Here is a 19,551-nt window from a genome sequence, read left to right on the forward strand (position 1 = left end):
ATGGCCAGAAACAAATACCTTTCTTCTGAAACCCGTCAGTCTATTCTTGTTCTGAGAAATGAAGGCTATTCCATGCGAGAAATTGCCAAGAAACTGAAGATCTCGTACAGCGCTGTGTGCTACTCCCTTCACAGAACAGCTCAAACGGTCTCTAACCAGAATAGAAAGAGGAGTGGGAGGCCCCGGTGCACAACTGAGCAAGAGAACAAGTACATTAGAGTGTCTAGTTTGAGAAACAGACGCCTCACAAGTCCTCAACTGGCAGCTTCATTAAATAGTACCTGCAAAACACCAGTCTCAACATCAACAGTGAAGAGGCGACTCCGTGATGCTGGCCTTCTAGGCCTTCTAGTTCCTCTGTTCCTCTGTTCTTTTTCCCATCCTAATCTTTTATTTTATTGGCCAGTCTGAGATATGGCTTTTTCTTTTCAACTCTGCCTAGAAGGCCAGCATCCTGGAGTCGCCTCTTCACAGTTGACGTTGAGACTGGTGTTTTGTGGGTACTATTTAATGAAGCTGCCAGTTGGAACACAGAAGTGATGGTTGCTGATAACGGGCCTCTGTACGCCTATTCCATAAAATAATCAGCCGTTTCCAGCTACAATAGTCATTTACAACAATAACAGTGTCTACACTGTATTTCTGTTATTTTAATGGACAAAAAAATGTGCATTTCTTTCAAAAACAAGGACATTTCTAAGTGACCCCAAACTTTTGAACGGTAGTGTACGTATACAGTTTATACAATATATATTATTGAGAGTGACCATGGTCTGTCTTAAAAACATTGAAATGTATTTGCATTTGTACTTTATTAGAAATGTATCTTTTATAAAGTATTTAGTATTATTTGTAGTATTTGGCCAGAATAACAGTGGGAGGAGGCAGGGTTAGAAGGCAGGGTCGGGGGCAGTGAACATCTGATAGTAGCACACAGAGCCATCTATATTTGACTGGGCACAAGTAGAGGGAGTGGAAATGTTTATCTTTCAATAAATAAGTCAACATTCTTCATCCAACGGACTATGTTGCTATTAACTCCTGACCAATCACGTCTTAGCCTGGCCCTGGGGCATTATTGGAATAGTGGGTGGAGTCTGGCCCACTGGCTACTGTATAAACAGGCTCAAAACTGAAACATGCCACTAATATCTCTCTCTCTCTCTCTCTCTCTCTCTCTCTCTCTCTCTCTCTCTCTCTCTCTCTCTCTCTCTCTCTCTCTCTCTCTCACCCTCTCTCTCTCACCCTCTCCCCATCTGTCTCTTTTGGGGTGGCAGGTAGCCTAGTGGTTAGAGCTTGAATCCCTGAGCTGACAAGGTAACAATCTGTCGTTCTGCCCCTGAACAAGGCAGTTAACCCACTGTTCCCCTGAACAAGGCAGTTAACCCACTGTTCCCCTGAACAAGGTAGTTAACCCACTGTTCCCCTGAACAAGGCAGTTAACCCACTGTTCCCCTGAACAAGGCAGTTAACCCACTGTTCCCCTGAACAAGGTAGTTAACCCACTGTGCCCCTGAACAAGGTAGTTAACCCACTGTGCCCCTGAACAAGGCAGTTAACCCACTGTTCCCCTGAACAAGGCAGTTAACCCACTGTTCCCCTGAACAAGGCAGTTAACCCACTGTTCCCCTGAACAAGGCAGTTAACCCACTGTTCCCCTGAACAAGGTAGTTAACCCACTGTTCCCCTGAACAAGGTAGTTAACCCACTGTTCCCCTGAACAAGGCAGTTAACCCACTGTTCCCCTGAACAAGGTAGTTAACCCACTGTTCCCCTGAACAAGGTAGTTAACCCACTGTTCCCCTGAACAAGGCAGTTAACCCACTGTTCCCCTGAACAAGGCAGTTAACCCACTGTTCCCCTGAACAAGGCAGTTAACCCACTGTTCCCCTGAACAAGGTAGTTAACCCACTGTTCCCCTGAACAAGGCAGTTAACCCACTGTTCCCCTGAACAAGGCAGTTAACCCACTGTTCCCCTGAACAAGGTAGTTAACCCACTGTGCCCCTGAACAAGGTAGTTAACCCACTGTGCCCCTGAACAAGGCAGTTAACCCACTGTTCCCCTGAACAAGGTAGTTAACCCACTGTTCCCCTGAACAAGGCAGTTAACCCACTGTTCCCCTGAACAAGGCAGTTAACCCACTGTTCCCCTGAACAAGGTAGTTAACCCACTGTTCCCCTGAACAAGGTAGTTAACCCACTGTTCCCCTGAACAAAGCAGTTAACCCACTGTTCCCCTGAACAAGGTAGTTAACCCACTGTTCCCCTGAACAAGGTAGTTAACCCACTGTTCCCCTGAACAAGGCAGTTAACCCACTGTTCCCCTGAACAAGGTAGTTAACCCACTGTTCCCCTGAACAAGGCAGTTAACCCACTGTTCCCCTGAACAAGGTAGTTAACCCACTGTTCCCCTGAACAAGGCAGTTAACCCACTGTTCCCCTGAACAAGGCTGTTAACCCACTGTTCCCCTGAACAAGGCAGTTAACCCACTGTTCCCCTGAACAAGGCAGTTAACCCACTGTTCCCCTGAACAAGGTAGTTAGCCCACTGTGCCCCTGAACAAGGTAGTTAACCCACTGTTCCCCTGAACAAGGTAGTTAACCCACTGTTCCCCTGAACAAGGTAGTTAACCCACTGTTCCCCTGAACAAGGTAGTTAGCCCACTGTGCCCCTGAACAAGGTAGTTAACCCACTGTTCCCCTGAACAAGGTAGTTAACCCACTGTTCCCCTGAACAAGGTAGTTAACCCACTGTTCCCCTGAACAAGGTAGTTAACCCACTGTTCCCCTGAACAAGGCAGTTAACCCACTGTTCCCCTGAACAAGGTAGTTAACCCACTGTTCCCCTGAACAAGGTAGTTAACCCACTGTTCCCCTGAACAAGGCAGTTAACCCACTGTTCCCCTGAACAAGGTAGTTAACCCACTGTTCCCCTGAACAAGGTAGTTAACCCACTGTTCCCCTGAACAAGGCAGTTAACCCACTGTTCCCCTGAACAAGGCAGTTAACCCACTGTTCCCCTGGACAAGGCAGTTAACCCACTGTTCCCCTGAACAAGGCAGTTAACCCACTGTTCCCCTGAACAAGGCAGTTAACCCACTGTTCCCCTGAACAAGGCAGTTAACCCACTGTTCCCCTGAACAAGGCAGTTAACCCACTGTTCTTAACTGACTCGCCTAGTTAAATAAAGGTTAAATACAACAACTCTCCACCCTCTCTCTCTCTTTCCCTCATATCTTTCATTGCCCCCCCTCTCTCTAACTTTCTCTCCATCTCTCTCTGTCTCTTCCTCCCCACTCTCTCATGTCTCTCCATCTCTCTCTGTCTCTTCCTCCCCACTCTCTCATGTCTCTGCTCCCCTCTCTCTCTCCTACGCTATCTCTCATGATATGTATTTCACTCAGGTTTAATTGTTCATCCCCAAATGACACCATTATTATTGCATAAACCTGAACCTCATGGACTCTTTGACGTTGTTGGCCAACTTGTACACATTGACTTCATCACTAGGGGCTAATCTTCTTTCCAATGGAATCATTCTGGATCATATCTACTGGGCAGGATGGAGGAGAAGCTATTCTCTCTCTTCTCTCTGTGTGTGTGTTAGGTATTCTCTCTCTTCTCTCTGTGTGTGTGTGTGTGTGAGCTATTCTCTCTCTTCTCTCTGTGTGTGTGTTAGCTATACTCTCTCTTCTCTCTGTGTGTGTGTTAGCTATACTCTCTCTTCTCTCTGTGTGTGTGTTAGCTATACTCTCTCTTCTCTCTGTGTGTGTGTTAGCTATACTCTCTCTTCTCTCTGTGTGTGTGTTAGCTATACTCTCTCTTCTCTGTGTGTGTGTGTGTTAGCTATACTCTCTCTTCTCTGTGTGTGTCTGTTAGCTATACTCTCTCTTCTCTCTGTGTGTCTGTTAGCTATTCTCTCTCTTCTCTCTGTGTGTGTGTTAGCTATACTCTCTCTTCTCTCTGTGTGTGTGTTAGCTATACTCTCTCTTCTCTCTGTGTGTGTGTTAGCTATACTCTCTCTTCTCTCTGTGTGTCTGTTAGCTATTCTCTCTCTTCTCTCTGTGTGTGTGTTAGCTATACTCTCTCTTCTCTCTGTGTGTGTGTTAGCTATACTCTCTCTTCTCTCTGTGCGTGTGTTAGCTATACTCTCTCTTCTCTCTGTGTGTCTGTTAGCTATTCTCTCTCTTCTCTCTGTGTGTGTTAGCTATTCTCTCTCTTCTCTGTGTGTGTTAGCTATTCTCTCTCTCTCTCTGTATGTGTTAGCTATTCTCTCTCTCTCTCTCTGTGTGTTAGCTATTCTCTCTCTCTGTGTGTGTTAGCTATTCTTTCTCTTCTCTGTGTGTGTTAGCTATTCTTTCTCTTCTCTGTGTGTGCTAGCTATTCTTTCTCTTCTCTGTGTGTGTTAGCTATTCTCTCTCTTCTGTGTGTGTTAGCTATTCTCTCTCTTCTCTCTTCTCTGTGTGTTAGCTATTCTCTGTAAGACTGAGATCATGGTGATAAGGTTCCTGTCAGCTGACAGGAATTTCAAGGTCAGGGGTCACTGTCACTGTTGTCTGCATGTCTAATGAAAAAAACAATATTGCTGTTGATGGTACTTTGACAACATCAATGATTTTAATTCATAAATGCAACGAGTCCATTTGGAATCCCTTTACAGCTGTTATCTGAATACTTGGACACAACAGTTGGCTGTAAATTATTTTTCTATTTTAAATAAATGTTGTGATTTTCAAACGGGAAAAACACATGTGGTTGTGTAATGGCAGGGTCAGGGGAAAGGTCATACCGTGGGGAAATTCCCTCTTCAGTTGTCTGTGAGTCTAATGGTTGAAACAATGTAGCTATTGATGCTACTGGTACTATTGATACTACTGCTACTGGTATCTTTTTCATTTACAAGTAATCATTTTCTTGAGCCCTGAGGTAATTCTGTTCCTAAACAGTCCCTCTCTAATACTTCAACAGCTGTTGGATGCATACTGTCACCTTATAGCTATCATATTGTCCAGCAAATATATTGTTTGCTGTGATTGAATGCCATATTTTCTAATATAACTAATTTCTGTGATTCTGGCCCAACTTCACCTATGCTCATCTGGTCAAACACTTGTGTAACGACAGCCTACTGTACTTTCCATTCTGAGTTACGTTACTGTAAAGCAGACCAACTAGAGAAGGCTACAGGTATGAAGTGATAGAATAATCCTCCTGTACGGTACCTTCCAGTCTGATGGACGTTGTGCAGTAGAAGTGAAGGAGTGCGGCCAGGGCACAGCCGTCTGTGTTGTCCTTCAGCAGATTGTCCACCAGGGGGAGTGATGGAGCTGCCCTCTGCTGGGCATACTCCCTCCTGTAGCGCGCCTGTAGCCATGGCAACAACAACACGGAGAGATAACGGTCAGTGACAGTTAATGTATGGAATCAGAGTAAGGAGAGGGACGTATGGATGTATATAAAGGCTCCTCACACTCAAATGTACACAAGCACTCTTTGTCACGCACAGATGCACTGTCACAGACACACAGACACATGCACGCACGCACACACGCACGCACGCACGCACGCACGCACGCACGCACGCACACACACACACACACACACACACACACACACACACACACACACACACACACACACACACTAGTTTGTAGAGACATTGATGCCATCCTTACTAGGCTACGATGCCCTCTTTATTAGGCTACGATGCCATCTTTACTAGGATACGATGCCCTCTTCACTAGGCTACGATGCCATCTTCACTAGGCTACGATGCCATCTTTACTAGGATACGATGCCATCTATACTAGGATACGATGCCATCTTTACTAGGCTACAATACCATCTTTACTAGGATACGATGCCATCTTAACTAGGCTACAATGCCATCTTCACTAGGCTACGATGCCATCTTTACTAGGCTACGATGCCATCTTCACTAAGCTATGATGCCATCTTTACTAAGCTACGATGCCATCTTTACTAGGCTACGATGCCCTCTTACCTAGGCTACGATGCCATCTTCACTAGGCTACGATGCCATCTTTACTAGGCTACGATGCCATCTTTACTAGGATACGATGCCATCTTTACAAGGATAAGATGCCATCTTTACTAGGATACGATGCCATCTTTACTAGGCTACGATGCCCTCTTTACTAGGCTACGATGCCATCTTTACTAGGCTACGATGCCATCTTTACTAGGCTACGATGCCATCTTTACTAGGCTACGATGCCATTTTTACTAGGTTACAATACCATCTTTACTAGGCTACGATGCCATCTTTACTAGGCTACGATGCCATCATTACTAGGTTACAATACCATCTTTACTAGGCTACGATGCCATCTTTACTAGGCTACGATGCCATCTTTACTAGGATACGATGCCATCTATACTAGGATACGATGCCATCTTTACAAGGATACGATGCCATCTTTACTAGGCTACGATGCCATCTATACTAGGATACGATGCCATCTTTACAAGGATACGATGCCATCTTTACTAGGCTACGATGCCATCTTTACAAGGATACGATGCCATCTTTACTAGGATACGATGCCATCTTTACTAGGCTACGATGCCATCTTTACTAGGCTACGATGCCATCATTACTAGGTTACAATACCATCTTTACTAGGCTACGATGCAATCTTTACAAGGATACGATGCCATCTTTACTAGGATACGATGCCATCTTTACTAGGCTACGATGCCATCTTTACTAGGCTACGATGCCATCATTACTAGGTTACAATACCATCTTTACTAGGCTACGATGCCATCTTTACTAGGCTACGATGCCATCTTTACTAGGCTACGATGCCATCTTTACTAGGCTACGATGCCATCTTTACTAGGATACGATGCCCTCTTAACTAGGCTACGATGCCATCTTTACTAGGTTACTTGACATTGTCCTGTACGGCATAGATGCTGTATCGTTATTGAATGAAAAAACAGTCAGGCAAACAGGCTACACATCCACTGTAACTACACCTAGGTCTTACTGTTCATTGATTGACACATTGATCTACATTGATCTACATCAATCTCAATCTACTGTTCTACAGTATCCTACAGGTATAAATCTACTGTTCTACAGTACCCTACAGGTATAAATCTACTGTTCTACAGTACCCTACAGGTATAAATCTACTGTTCTACAGTATCCTACAGGTATAAATCTACTGTTCTACAGTATCCTACAGGTATAAATCTACGGTTCTACAGGTATAAATCTACTGTTCTACAGGTATAAATCTACTGTTCTACAGTATCCTACAGGTATAAATCTACTGTTCTACAGTATCCTACAGGTATAAATCTACTGTTCTACAGTATCCTATAGGTATACATCTACTGTTCTACAGTATCCTACAGGTATAAATCTACTGTTCTACAGTACCCTACAGGTATAAATCTACTGTTCTACAGGTATAAATCTACTGTTCTACAGTATCCTACAGGTATAAATCTACTGTTCTACAGTATCCTACAGGTATAAATCTACTGTTCTACAGGTATAAATCTACTGTTCTACAGTATCCTACAGGTATAAATCTATTGTTCTACAGTATCCTACAGGTATAAATCTACTGTTCTACAGTATCCTACAGGTATAAATCTACTGTTCTACAGTATCCTACAGGTATAAATCTACTGTTTTACAGTACCCTACAGGTATAAATCTAATGTTCTACAGTATCCTACAGGTATAAATCTACTGTTCTACAGTATCCTATAGGTATAAATCTACTGTTCTACAGTACCCTACAGGTATAAATCTACTGTTCTACAGTATCCTACAGGTATAAATCTACTGTTCTACAGTATCCTATAGGTATAAATCTACTGTACTACAGGTATAAATCTACTGTTCTACAGTATCCTACAGGTATAAATCTACTGTTCTACAGGTATAAATCTACTGTTCTACAGTATCCTACAGGTATAAATCTACTGTTCTACAGTATCCTACAGGTATAAATCTACTGTTCTACAGTATCCTACAGGTATAAATCTACTGTTCTACAGTATCCTACAGGTATAAATCTACTGTTCTACAGTATCCTATAGGTATAAATCTACTGTTCTACAGGTATAAATCTACTGTTCTACAGTATCCTACAGGTATAAATCTACTGTTCTACAGGTATAAATCTACTGTTCTACAGTATCCTACAGGTATAAATCTACTGTTCTACAGGTATAAATCTACTGTTCTACAGTATCCTACAGGTATAAATCTACTGTTCTACAGTATCCTACAGGTATAAATCTACTGTTCTACAGGTATAAATCTACTGTTCTACAGTATCCTACAGGTATAAATCTACTGTTCTACAGGTATAAATCTACTGTTCTACAGGTATAAATCTACTGTTCTACAGGTATAAATCTACTGTTCTACAGTATCCTACAGGTATAAATCTACTGTTCTACAGGTATAAATCTACTGTTCTACAGTATCCTACAGGTATAAATCTATTGTTCTACAGTATCCTACAGGTATAAATCTACTGTTCTACAGTATCCTACAGGTATAAATCTACTGTTCTACAGTATCCTACAGGTATAAATCTACTGTTTTACAGTACCCTACAGGTATAAATCTAATGTTCTACAGTATCCTACAGGTATAAATCTACTGTTCTACAGTATCCTATAGGTATAAATCTACTGTTCTACAGTACCCTACAGGTATAAATCTACTGTTCTACAGTATCCTACAGGTATAAATCTACTGTTCTACAGTATCCTATAGGTATAAATCTACTGTACTACAGGTATAAATCTACTGTTCTACAGTATCCTACAGGTATAAATCTACTGTTCTACAGGTATAAATCTACTGTTCTACAGTATCCTACAGGTATAAATCTACTGTTCTACAGTATCCTACAGGTATAAATCTACTGTTCTACAGTATCCTACAGGTATAAATCTACTGTTCTACAGTATCCTACAGGTATAAATCTACTGTTCTACAGTATCCTATAGGTATAAATCTACTGTTCTACAGGTATAAATCTACTGTTCTACAGTATCCTACAGGTATAAATCTACTGTTCTACAGGTATAAATCTACTGTTCTACAGTATCCTACAGGTATAAATCTACTGTTCTACAGGTATAAATCTACTGTTCTACAGTATCCTACAGGTATAAATCTACTGTTCTACAGTATCCTACAGGTATAAATCTACTGTTCTACAGGTATAAATCTACTGTTCTACAGTATCCTACAGGTATAAATCTACTGTTCTACAGGTATAAATCTACTGTTCTACAGGTATAAATCTACTGTTCTACAGGTATAAATCTACTGTTCTACAGTATCCTACAGGTATAAATCTACTGTTCTACAGGTATAAATCTACTGTTCTACAGTATCCTACAGGTATAAATCTACTGTTCTACAGGTATAAATCTACTGTTCTACAGTATCCTACAGGTATAAATCTACTGTTCTACAGGTATAAATCTACTGTTCTACAGTATCCTACAGGTATAAATCTACTGTTCTACAGTATCCTACAGGTATAAATCTACTGTTCTACAGTATCCTACAGGTATAAATCTACTGTTCTACAGTATCCTATAGGTATAAATCTACTGTTCTACAGGTATAAATCTACTGTTCTACAGTATCCTACAGGTATAAATCTACTGTTCTATAGGTATAAATCTACTGTTCTACAGTATCCTACAGGTATAAATCTACTGTTCTACAGTATCCTACAGGTATAAATCTACTGTTCTACAGTATCCTACAGGTATAAATCTACCGTTCTACAGTATCCTATAGGTATAAATCTACTGTTCCACAGGTATAAATCTACTGTTCTACAGTATCCTACAGGTATAAATCTACTGTTCTATAGGTATAAATCTACTGTTCTACAGTATCCTACAGGTATAAATCTACTGTTCTACAGTATGCTACAGGTATAAATCTACTGTACTACAGGTATAAATCTACTGTTCTACAGTATCCTACAGGTATAAATCTACTGTTCTACAGTATCCTACAGGTATAAATCTACTGTTCTACAGTATCCTACAGGTATAAATCTACTGTTCGACAGGTATAAATCTACTGTTCAACAGTATCCTACAGGTATAAATCTACTGTTCTACAGGTATAAATCTACTGTTCTACAGTATCCTACAGGTATAAATCTACTGTTCTACAGTATCCTACAGGTATAAATCTACTGTTCTACAGGTATAAATCTACTGTTCTACAGTATCCTACAGGTATAAATCTACTGTTCTACAGGTATAAATCTACTGTTCTACAGGTATAAATCTACTGTTCTACAGTATCCTACAGGTATAAATCTACTGTTCTACAGTATCCTACAGGTATAAATCTACTGTTCTACAGTATCCTACAGGTATAAATCTACTGTTCTACAGGTATAAATCTACTGTTCTACAGGTATAAATCTACTGTTCTACAGTATCCTACAGGTATAAATCTACTGTTCTACAGTATCCTACAGGTATAAATCTACTGTTCTACAGTATCCTATAGGAATAAATCTACTGTTCTACAGGTATAAATCTACTGTTCTACAGTATCCTACAGGTATAAATCTACTGTTCTACAGGTATAAATCTACTGTTCTACAGTATCCTACAGGTATAAATCTACTGTTCTACAGTATCCTACAGGTATAAATCTACTGTTCTACAGGTATAAATCTACTGTTCTACAGTATCCTACAGGTATAAATCTACTGTTCTACAGGTATAAATCTACTGTTCTACAGGTATAAATCTACTGTTCTACAGGTATAAATCTACTGTTCTACAGTATCCTACAGGTATAAATCTACTGTTCTACAGGTATAAATCTACTGTTCTACAGTATCCTACAGGTATAAATCTACTGTTCTACAGGTATAAATCTACTGTTCTACAGTATCCTACAGGTATAAATCTACTGTTCTACAGTATCCTATAGGTATAAATCTACTGTTCTACAGGTATAAATCTACTGTTCTACAGTATCCTACAGGTATAAATCTACTGTTCTATAGGTATAAATCTACTGTTCTACAGTATCCTACAGGTATAAATCTACTGTTCTACAGTATCCTACAGGTATAAATCTACTGTTCTACAGTATCCTACAGGTATAAATCTACCGTTCTACAGTATCCTATAGGTATAAATCTACTGTTCCACAGGTATAAATCTACTGTTCTACAGTATCCTACAGGTATAAATCTACTGTTCTATAGGTATAAATATACTGTTCTACAGTATCCTACAGGTATAAATCTACTGTTATACAGTATCCTATAGGTATAACTCAACTGTTCTACAGGTATAAATCTACTGTTCTACAGTATCCTACAGGTATAAATCTACTGTTCTATAGGTATAAATCTACTGTTCTACAGTATCCTACAGGTATAAATCTACTGTTCTATAGGTATAAATCTACTGTTCTACAGTACCCTACAGGTATAAATCTACTGTTCTACAGTATCCTACAGGTATAAATCTAATGTTCTACAGTACCCTACAGGTATAAATCTACTGTTCTACAGTATCCTATAGGTATAAATCTACTGTTCTACAGGTATAAATCTACTGTTCTACAGTATCCTACAGGTATAACTCAACTGTTCTACAGGTATAAATCTACTGTTCTACAGTATCCTACAGGTATAAATCTACTGTTCTACAGGTATAAATCTACTGTTCTACAGTATCCTACAGGTATAAATCTACTGTTCTACAGAATCCTACAGGTATAACTCAACTGTTCTACAGTATCCTACAGGTATAAATCTACTGTTCTACAGTACCCTACAGGTATAAATCTACTGTTCTACAGTATCCTACAGGTATAAATCTACTGTTCTACAGGTATAAATCTACTGTTCTACAGTATCCTACAGGTATAAATCTACTGTTCTACAGTATCCTACAGGTATAAATCTACTGTTCTACAGGTATAAATCTACTGTTCTACAGTATCCTACAGGTATTAATCTACTGTTCTACAGTATCCTACAGGTATAAATCTACTGTTCTACAGTATCCTACAGGTATAAATCTACTGTTCTACAGGTATAAATCTACTGTTCTACAGTATCCTACAGGTATAAATCTACTGTTCTACAGGTATAAATCTACTGTTCTACAGTATCCTACAGGTATAAATCTACTGTTCTACAGTATCCTATAGGTATAAATCTACTGTTCTACAGGTATAAATCTACTGTTCTACAGTATCCTACAGGTATAAATCTACTGTTCGACAGGTATAAATCTACTGTTCTACAGTATCCTACAGGTATAAATCTACTGTTCTACAGTATCCTATAGGTATAAATCTACTGTTCTACAGTATCCTACAGGTATAAATCTACTGTTCTACAGGTATAAATCTACTGTTCTACAGTATCCTACAGGTATAAATCTACTGTTCTACAGTATCCTATAGGTATAAATCTACTGTTCTACAGTATCCTACAGGTATAAATCTACTGTTCTACAGTATCCTATAGGTATAAATCTACTGTTCTACAGGTATAAATCTACTGTTCTACAGTATCCTACAGGTATAAATCTACTGTTCTACAGGTATAAATCTACTGTTCTACAGTATCCTACAGGTATAAATCTACTGTTCTACAGGTATAAATCTACTGTTCTACAGTATCCTACAGGTATAAATCTACTGTTCTACAGTATCCTACAGGTATAAATCTACTGTTCTACAGGTATAAATCTACTGTTCTACAGGTATAAATCTACTGTTCTACAGTATCCTACAGGTATAAATCTACTGTTCTACAGTATCCTACAGGTATAAATCTACTGTTCTACAGTATCCTACAGGTATAAATCTACTGTTCTACAGTATCCTATAGGTATAAATCTACTGTTCTACAGGTATAAATCTACTGTTCTACAGTATCCTACAGGTATAAATCTACTGTTCTATAGGTATAAATCTACTGTTCTACAGTATCCTACAGGTATAAATCTACTGTTCTACAGTATCCTACAGGTATAAATCTACTGTTCTACAGTATCCTACAGGTATAAATCTACCGTTCTACAGTATCCTATAGGTATAAATCTACTGTTCTACAGGTATAAATCTACTGTTCTACAGTATCCTACAGGTATAAATCTACTGTTCTATAGGTATAAATCTACTGTTCTACAGTATCCTACAGGTATAAATCTACTGTTCTACAGTATCCTACAGGTATAAATCTACTGTTCTACAGTATCCTATAGGTATAAATCTACTGTTCTACAGTATCCTACAGGTATAAATCTACTGTTCTATAGGTATAAATCTACTGTTCTACAGTATCCTACAGGTATAAATCTACTGTTCTATAGGTATAAATCTACTGTTCTACAGTATCCTACAGGTATAAATCTACTGTTCTACAGTATCCTATAGGTATAACTCAACTGTTCTACAGGTATAAATTTACTGTTCTACAGTATCCTACAGGTATAAATCTACTGTTCTACAGTATCCTACAGGTATAAATCTAATGTTCTACAGTACCCTACAGGTATAAATCTACTGTTCTACAGTATCCTATAGGTATAAATCTACTGTTCTACAGGTATAAATCTACTGTTCTACAGTATCCTACAGGTATAAATCTACTGTTCTATAGGTATAAATCTACTGTTCTACAGTATCCTACAGGTATAAATCTACTGTTCTACAGTATCCTATAGGTATAACTCAACTGTTCTACAGGTATAAATCTACTGTTCTACAGTATCCTACAGGTATAAATCTACTGTTCTACAGGTATAAATCTACTGTTCTACAGTATCCTACAGGTATAAATCTAATGTTCTACAGTACCCTACAGGTATAAATCTACTGTTCTACAGTATCCTACAGGTATACATCTACTGTTCTACAGGTATAAATCTACTGTTCTACAGTATCCTACAGGTATAAATCTACTGTTCTACAGTATCCTACAGGTATAACTCAACTGTTCTACAGTATCCTACAGGTATAAATCTACTGTTCTACAGTACCCTACAGGTATAAATCTACTGTTCTACAGTATCCTACAGGTATAAATCTACTGTTCTACAGGTATAAATCTACTGTTCTACAGTATCCTACAGGTATAAATCTACTGTTCTACAGTATCCTACATGTATAAATCTACTGTTCTACAGGTATAAATCTACTGTTCTACAGTATCCTACAGGTATTAATCTACTGTTCTACAAGTATAAATCTACTGTTCTACAGTATCCTACAGGTATAAATCTACTGTTCTACAGGTATAAATCTACTGTTCGACAGGTATAAATCTACTGTTCTACAGTATCCTACAGGTATAAATCTACTGTTCTACAGTATCCTATAGGTATAAATCTACTGTTCTACAGTATCCTACAGGTATAAATCTACTGTTCTACAGGTATAAATCTACTGTTCTACAGTATCCTACAGGTATAAATCTACTGTTCTACAGTATCCTATAGGTATAAATCTACTGTTCTACAGTATCCTACAGGTATAAATCTACTGTTCTACAGGTATAAATCTACTGTTCTACAGGTATAAATCTACTGTTCTACAGTATCCTATAGGTATAAATCTACTGTTCTACAGTATCCTACAGGTATAAATCTACTGTTCTACAGTATCCTACAGGTATAAATCTACTGTTCTACAGTATCCTACAGGTATAAATCTACTGTTCTACAGTATCCTACAGGTATAAATCTACTGTTCTACAGTATCCTACAGGTATAAATCTACTGTTCTACAGGTATAAATCTACTGTTCTACAGGTATAAATCTACTGTTCTACAGTATCCTACAGGTATAACTCAACTGTTCTACAGTATCCTACAGGTATAAATCTACTGTTCTACAGTATCCTACAGGTATAAATCTACTGTTCTACAGTATCCTACAGGTATAAATCTACTGTTCTACAGTATCATATAGGTATAAATCTACTGTTCTACAGTATCCTACAGGTATAAATCTACTGTTCTACAGGTATAAATCTACTGTTCTACAGTATCCTACAGGTATAAATCTACTGTTCTACAGTATCCTACAGGTATAAATCTACTGTTCTACAGGTATAAATCTACTGTTCTACAGTATTCTACAGGTATAAATCTACTGTTCTACAGTATCCTACAGGTATAAATCTACTGTTCTACAGTATCCTATAGGTATAAATCTACTGTTCTACAGTATCCTACAGGTATAAATCTACTGTTCTACAGTATCCTACAGGTATAAATCTACTGTTCTACAGTACCCTACAGGTATAAATCTACTGTTCTACAGTATCCTACAGGTATAAATCTACTGTTCTACAGGTATAAATCTACTGTTCTACAGTATCCTACAGGTATAAATCTACTGTTCTACAGTACCCTACAGGTATAAATCTACTGTTCTACAGTATCCTACAGGTATAAATCTACTGTTCTACAGTATCCTATAGGTATAAATCTACTGTTCTACAGTATCCTACAGGTATAAATCTACTGTTCTACAGGTATAAATCTACTGTTCTACAGTATCCTACAGGTATAAATCTACTGTTCTACAGTATCCTACAGGTATAAATCTACTGTTCTACAGGTATAAATCTACTGTTCTACAGTATTCTACAGGTATAAATCTACTGTTCTACAGTATCCTACAGGTATAAATCTACTGTTCTACAGTATCCTATAGGTATAAATCTACTGTTCTACAGTATCCTACAGGTATAAATCTACTGTTCTACAGTATCCTACAGGTATAAATCTACTGTTCTACAGTACCCTACAGGTATAAATCTACTGTTCTACAGTATCCTACAGGTATAAATCTACTGTTCTACAGTATCCTATAGGTATAAATCTACTGTTCTACAGTATCCTACAGGTATAAATCTACTGTTCTACAGGTATAAATCTACTGTTCTACAGTATCCTACAGGTATAAATCTACTGTTCTACAGTACCCTACAGGTATAAATCTACTGTTCTACAGTATCCTACAGGTATAAATCTACTGTTCTACAGTATCCTATAGGTATAAATCTACTGTTCTACAGTATCCTACAGGTATAAATCTACTGTTCTACAGGTATAAATCTACTGTTCTACAGTATCCTACAGGTATAAATCTACTGTTCTACAGTATCCTACAGGTATAAATCTACTGTTCTACAGTATCCTACAGGTATAAATCTACTGTTCGACAGGTATAAATCTACTGTTCTACAGTATCCTACAGGTATAAATCTACTGTTCTACAGTATCCTATAGGTATAAATCTACTGTTCTACAGTATCCTACAGGTATAAATCTACTGTTCTACAGGTATAAATCTACTGTTCTACAGTATCCTACAGGTATAAATCTACTGTTCTACAGTATCCTACAGGTATAAATCTACTGTTCTATAGGTATAAATCTACTGTTCTACAGTATCCTACAGGTATAAATCTACTGTTCTACAGTATCCTACAGGTATAAATCTACTGTTCTACAGTATCCTACAGGTATAAATCTACCGTTCTACAGTATCCTATAGGTATAAATCTACTGTTCTACAGGTATAAATCTACTGTTCTACAGTATCCTACAGGTATAAATCTACTGTTCTATAGGTATAAATCTACTGTTCTACAGTATCCTACAGGTATAAATCTACTGTTCTACAGTATCCTACAGGTATAAATCTACTGTTCTACAGTATCCTATAGGTATAAATCTACTGTTCTACAGTATCCTACAGGTATAAATCTACTGTTCTATAGGTATAAATCTACTGTTCTACAGTATCCTACAGGTATAAATCTACTGTTCTATAGGTATAAATCTACTGTTCTACAGTATCCTACAGGTATAAATCTACTGTTCTACAGTATCCTATAGGTATAACTCAACTGTTCTACAGGTATAAATTTACTGTTCTACAGTATCCTACAGGTATAAATCTACTGTTCTACAGTATCCTACAGGTATAAATCTAATGTTCTACAGTACCCTACAGGTATAAATCTACTGTTCTACAGTATCCTATAGGTATAAATCTACTGTTCTACAGGTATAAATCTACTGTTCTACAGTATCCTACAGGTATAACTCAACTGTTCTACAGGTATAAATCTACTGTTCTACAGTATCCTACAGGTATAAATCTACTGTTCTATAGGTATAAATCTACTGTTCTACAGTATCCTACAGGTATAAATCTACTGTTCTACAGTATCCTATAGGTATAACTCAACTGTTCTACAGGTATAAATCTACTGTTCTACAGTATCCTACAGGTATAAATCTACTGTTCTACAGGTATAAATCTACTGTTCTACAGTATCCTACAGGTATAAATCTAATGTTCTACAGTACCCTACAGGTATAAATCTACTGTTCTACAGTATCCTACAGGTATACATCTACTGTTCTACAGGTATAAATCTACTGTTCTACAGTATCCTACAGGTATAAATCTACTGTTCTACAGTATCCTACAGGTATAACTCAACTGTTCTACAGTATCCTACAGGTATAAATCTACTGTTCTACAGTACCCTACAGGTATAAATCTACTGTTCTACAGTATCCTACAGGTATAAATCTACTGTTCTACAGGTATAAATCTACTGTTCTACAGTATCCTATAGGTATAAATCTACTGTTCTACAGTATCCTACAGGTATAAATCTACTGTTCTACAGTATCCTACATGTATAAATCTACTGTTCTACAGGTATAAATCTACTGTTCTACAGTATCCTACAGGTATTAATCTACTGTTCTACAGGTATAAATCTACTGTTCTACAGTATCCTACAGGTATAAATCTACTGTTCTACAGGTATAAATCTACTGTTCGACAGGTATAAATCTACTGTTCTACAGTATCCTACAGGTATAAATCTACTGTTCTACAGTATCCTACAGGTATAAATCTACTGTTCTACAGGTATAAATCTACTGTTCTACAGTATCCTACAGGTATAAATCTACTGTTCTACAGTATCCTATAGGTATAAATCTACTGTTCTACAGTATCCTACAGGTATAAATCTACTGTTCTACAGGTATAAATCTACTGTTCTACAGGTATAAATCTACTGTTCTACAGTATCCTACAGGTATAAATCTACTGTTCTACAGTATCCTACAGGTATAAATCTACTGTTCTACAGTATCCTACAGGTATAAATCTACTGTTCTACAGTATCCTACAGGTATAAATCTACTGTTCTACAGTATCCTACAGGTATAAATCTACTGTTCTACAGGTATAAATCTACTGTTCTACAGGTATAAATCTACTGTTCTACAGTATCCTACAGGTATAACTCAACTGTTCTACAGTATCCTACAGGTATAAATCTACTGTTCTACAGTATCCTACAGGTATAAATCTACTGTTCTACAGTATCCTACAGGTATAAATCTACTGTTCTACAGTATCCTACAGGTATAAATCTACTGTTCTACAGGTATAAATCTACTGTTCTACAGTATCCTACAGGTATAAATCTACTGTTCTACAGTATCCTACAGGTATAAATCTACTGTTCTACAGGTATAAATCTACTGTTCTACAGTATTCTACAGGTATAAATCTACTGTTCTACAGTATCCTACAGGTATAAATCTACTGTTCTACAGTATCCTATAGGTATAAATCTACTGTTCTACAGTATCCTACAGGTATAAATCTACTGTTCTACAGTATCCTACAGGTATAAATCTACTGTTCTACAGTACCCTACAGGTATAAATCTACTGTTCTACAGTATCCTACAGGTATAAATCTACTGTTCTACAGTATCCTATAGGTATAAATCTACTGTTCTACAGTATCCTACAGGTATAAATCTACTGTTCTACAGGTATAAATCTACTGTTCTACAGTATCCTACAGGTATAAATCTACTGTTCTACAGTACCCTACAGGTATAAATCTACTGTTCTACAGTATCCTACAGGTATAAATCTACTGTTCTACAGTATCCTATAGGTATAAATCTACTGTTCTACAGTATCCTACAGGTATAAATCTACTGTTCTACAGGTATAAATCTACTGTTCTACAGTATCCTACAGGTATAAATCTACTGTTCTACAGTATCCTACAGGTATAAATCTACTGTTCTACAGGTATAAATCTACTGTTCTACAGTATTCTACAGGTATAAATCTACTGTTCTACAGTATCCTACAGGTATAAATCTACTGTTCTACAGTATCCTATAGGTATAAATCTACTGTTCTACAGTATCCTACAGGTATAAATCTACTGTTCTACAGTATCCTACAGGTATAAATCTACTGTTCTACAGTACCCTACAGGTATAAATCTACTATTCTACAGTATCCTACAGGTATAAATCTACTGTTCTACAGTATCCTATAGGTATAAATCTACTGTTCTACAGTATCCTACAGGTATAAATCTACTGTTCTACAGGTATAAATCTACTGTTCTACAGTATCCTACAGGTATAAATCTACTGTTCTACAGTACCCTACAGGTA

General features: G+C 37.7%; 1 protein-coding gene across 4 annotated transcripts in view; it reads right to left on the reverse strand.

Moving 5' to 3' along the window:
* The window catches only part of LOC110531006 (calmodulin-regulated spectrin-associated protein 2), a 91,814-nt gene that overhangs the window by 24,077 nt on the left and 48,186 nt on the right, over positions 1–19,551 (reverse strand). For all 4 annotated transcript variants that reach the window (XM_036986422.1, XM_036986421.1, XM_036986420.1 and 1 more), the window contains exon 5: positions 5,224–5,365. In XM_036986422.1, coding sequence (XP_036842317.1) covers positions 5,224–5,365 — 142 coding nt within the window. The remainder of the gene's footprint in view (positions 1–5,223; positions 5,366–19,551) is intronic.

The sequence above is a fragment of the Oncorhynchus mykiss genome, chromosome 8 (assembly GCF_013265735.2).
Source record: "Oncorhynchus mykiss isolate Arlee chromosome 8, USDA_OmykA_1.1, whole genome shotgun sequence".
In the NCBI taxonomy this organism is placed as follows: domain Eukaryota; kingdom Metazoa; phylum Chordata; class Actinopteri; order Salmoniformes; family Salmonidae; genus Oncorhynchus; species Oncorhynchus mykiss.